Source organism: Carlito syrichta, unplaced genomic scaffold, assembly GCF_000164805.1.
Source record: "Carlito syrichta isolate Samal-C Ts95f unplaced genomic scaffold, Tarsius_syrichta-2.0.1 Scaffold126653, whole genome shotgun sequence".
In the NCBI taxonomy this organism is placed as follows: domain Eukaryota; kingdom Metazoa; phylum Chordata; class Mammalia; order Primates; family Tarsiidae; genus Carlito; species Carlito syrichta.
The window spans coordinates 547-1,662 of record NW_007070749.1 but is presented as its reverse complement, the minus strand read 5'-3'; the positions used below and the strand labels follow the sequence as shown (position 1 = coordinate 1,662).

The following is a 1,116-nucleotide window of genomic DNA, read 5'->3' as shown; positions in this document are numbered from 1 at the left end:
AGGGGCCTCCTCCGGGCCGCGCGCCGGGCCGGGCCGTCAGGCGCAGCCGCACTCCTCCACGATCATGTTGGGCACGTCCCGCTTGACGATGTTGTACTCGTCGTCGAAGTACAGCATGGACATGGTGCTCAGCTTGGTGGGGATGCAGCAGGAGTTCACCGTGCCGGGGTTCAGGCCGCGCATGCGGTACTGGTTCACCACGGCCGTGTGGAAGGAGGAGGCGGAGCCGGGGACCCCCGCCAGGTAGGCCGGGCAGCTGCCCTCACAGTAGTTCCCGAAGTAGCCGGTGGGGGCGATGATCCAGTCGTTCCAGCCGATGAGGCGGAAGTCGATGAAGAACTGCTGCCGGCAGCAGAGGTGGGTGCGGCCGTCGCACTCCAGGCCTCGCTTGCGGATGCGGTGTCGGCTGTCGCCCGGCCGCGCCTGCACCACCACGAAGGGCCGGTGCGACTCCTCGCCCGGGTCCACGAACACCGGCGCCACGGCCAGCTCCTGGCAGCTGTCGCACTGCACGTCCAGGCTGAGCCGCCGCTCGCCGCGCTCGAACAGGGCCTGGATGGCCTCCGTCAGCGGGAAGGTGTGCCAGCCGCTGCGCTTGAGGTCCACCTTCTTCTCCACCACGCTCCACCGGTCGCCGTGGCCCTGCTCCTGGAAGTACACCCTGACCCGCACCTTCCGCCGGCCGCCCTTCTCCAGAACGAAGGGCAGCAGCTTCAGGTACAGCCACAGGCTGGCCTGCGCCACAAACAGGTTCTGGTTGCCTTCGTTGGAGACCACGAAGTACAGGCGGACCCGGGAGGAGGCCAGGCCATCTGCGGAGAGGGGGAGAGCGGGCCAAGTGAGTTCAGGGAGAACACGAGGCAGTGGGGGAAACGGACTCCCCGCTGCAGGATGCTGGAACACATACCCGCCACACAGCTGGAAAACGTTACTGACCCGAAATAGGGTTTCTGGGGCCGGGGCCTCTGACTGTCACCTGGGAGAGGCGGAGAAACTCACTTCCCATTGAGAAACCCAGACCAGGTTGGCGCTGGAGGGTCTGGGCCTATAAAATCCTGCCTCACCTCTCCCAGGCCAGGGCTCCCTGGAGACAGCCTGTCAGGCCTCAAAGCTCAA

General features: G+C 66.3%; 1 protein-coding gene across 1 annotated transcript; it reads right to left on the bottom strand.

Annotated features, from left to right (window-relative positions):
• Positions 1-36: 36 nt before the first annotated feature.
• On the bottom strand, positions 37-894 carry INHBB (inhibin beta B subunit; the record flags this gene model as incomplete). The annotated part of the gene is made up of 1 exon (XM_008048787.1): positions 37-894. A coding segment is annotated over one exon (858 nt), but the record flags the coding sequence as incomplete, so codon positions are not given.
• Between the last annotated feature and the right edge of the window lie 222 nt (positions 895-1,116).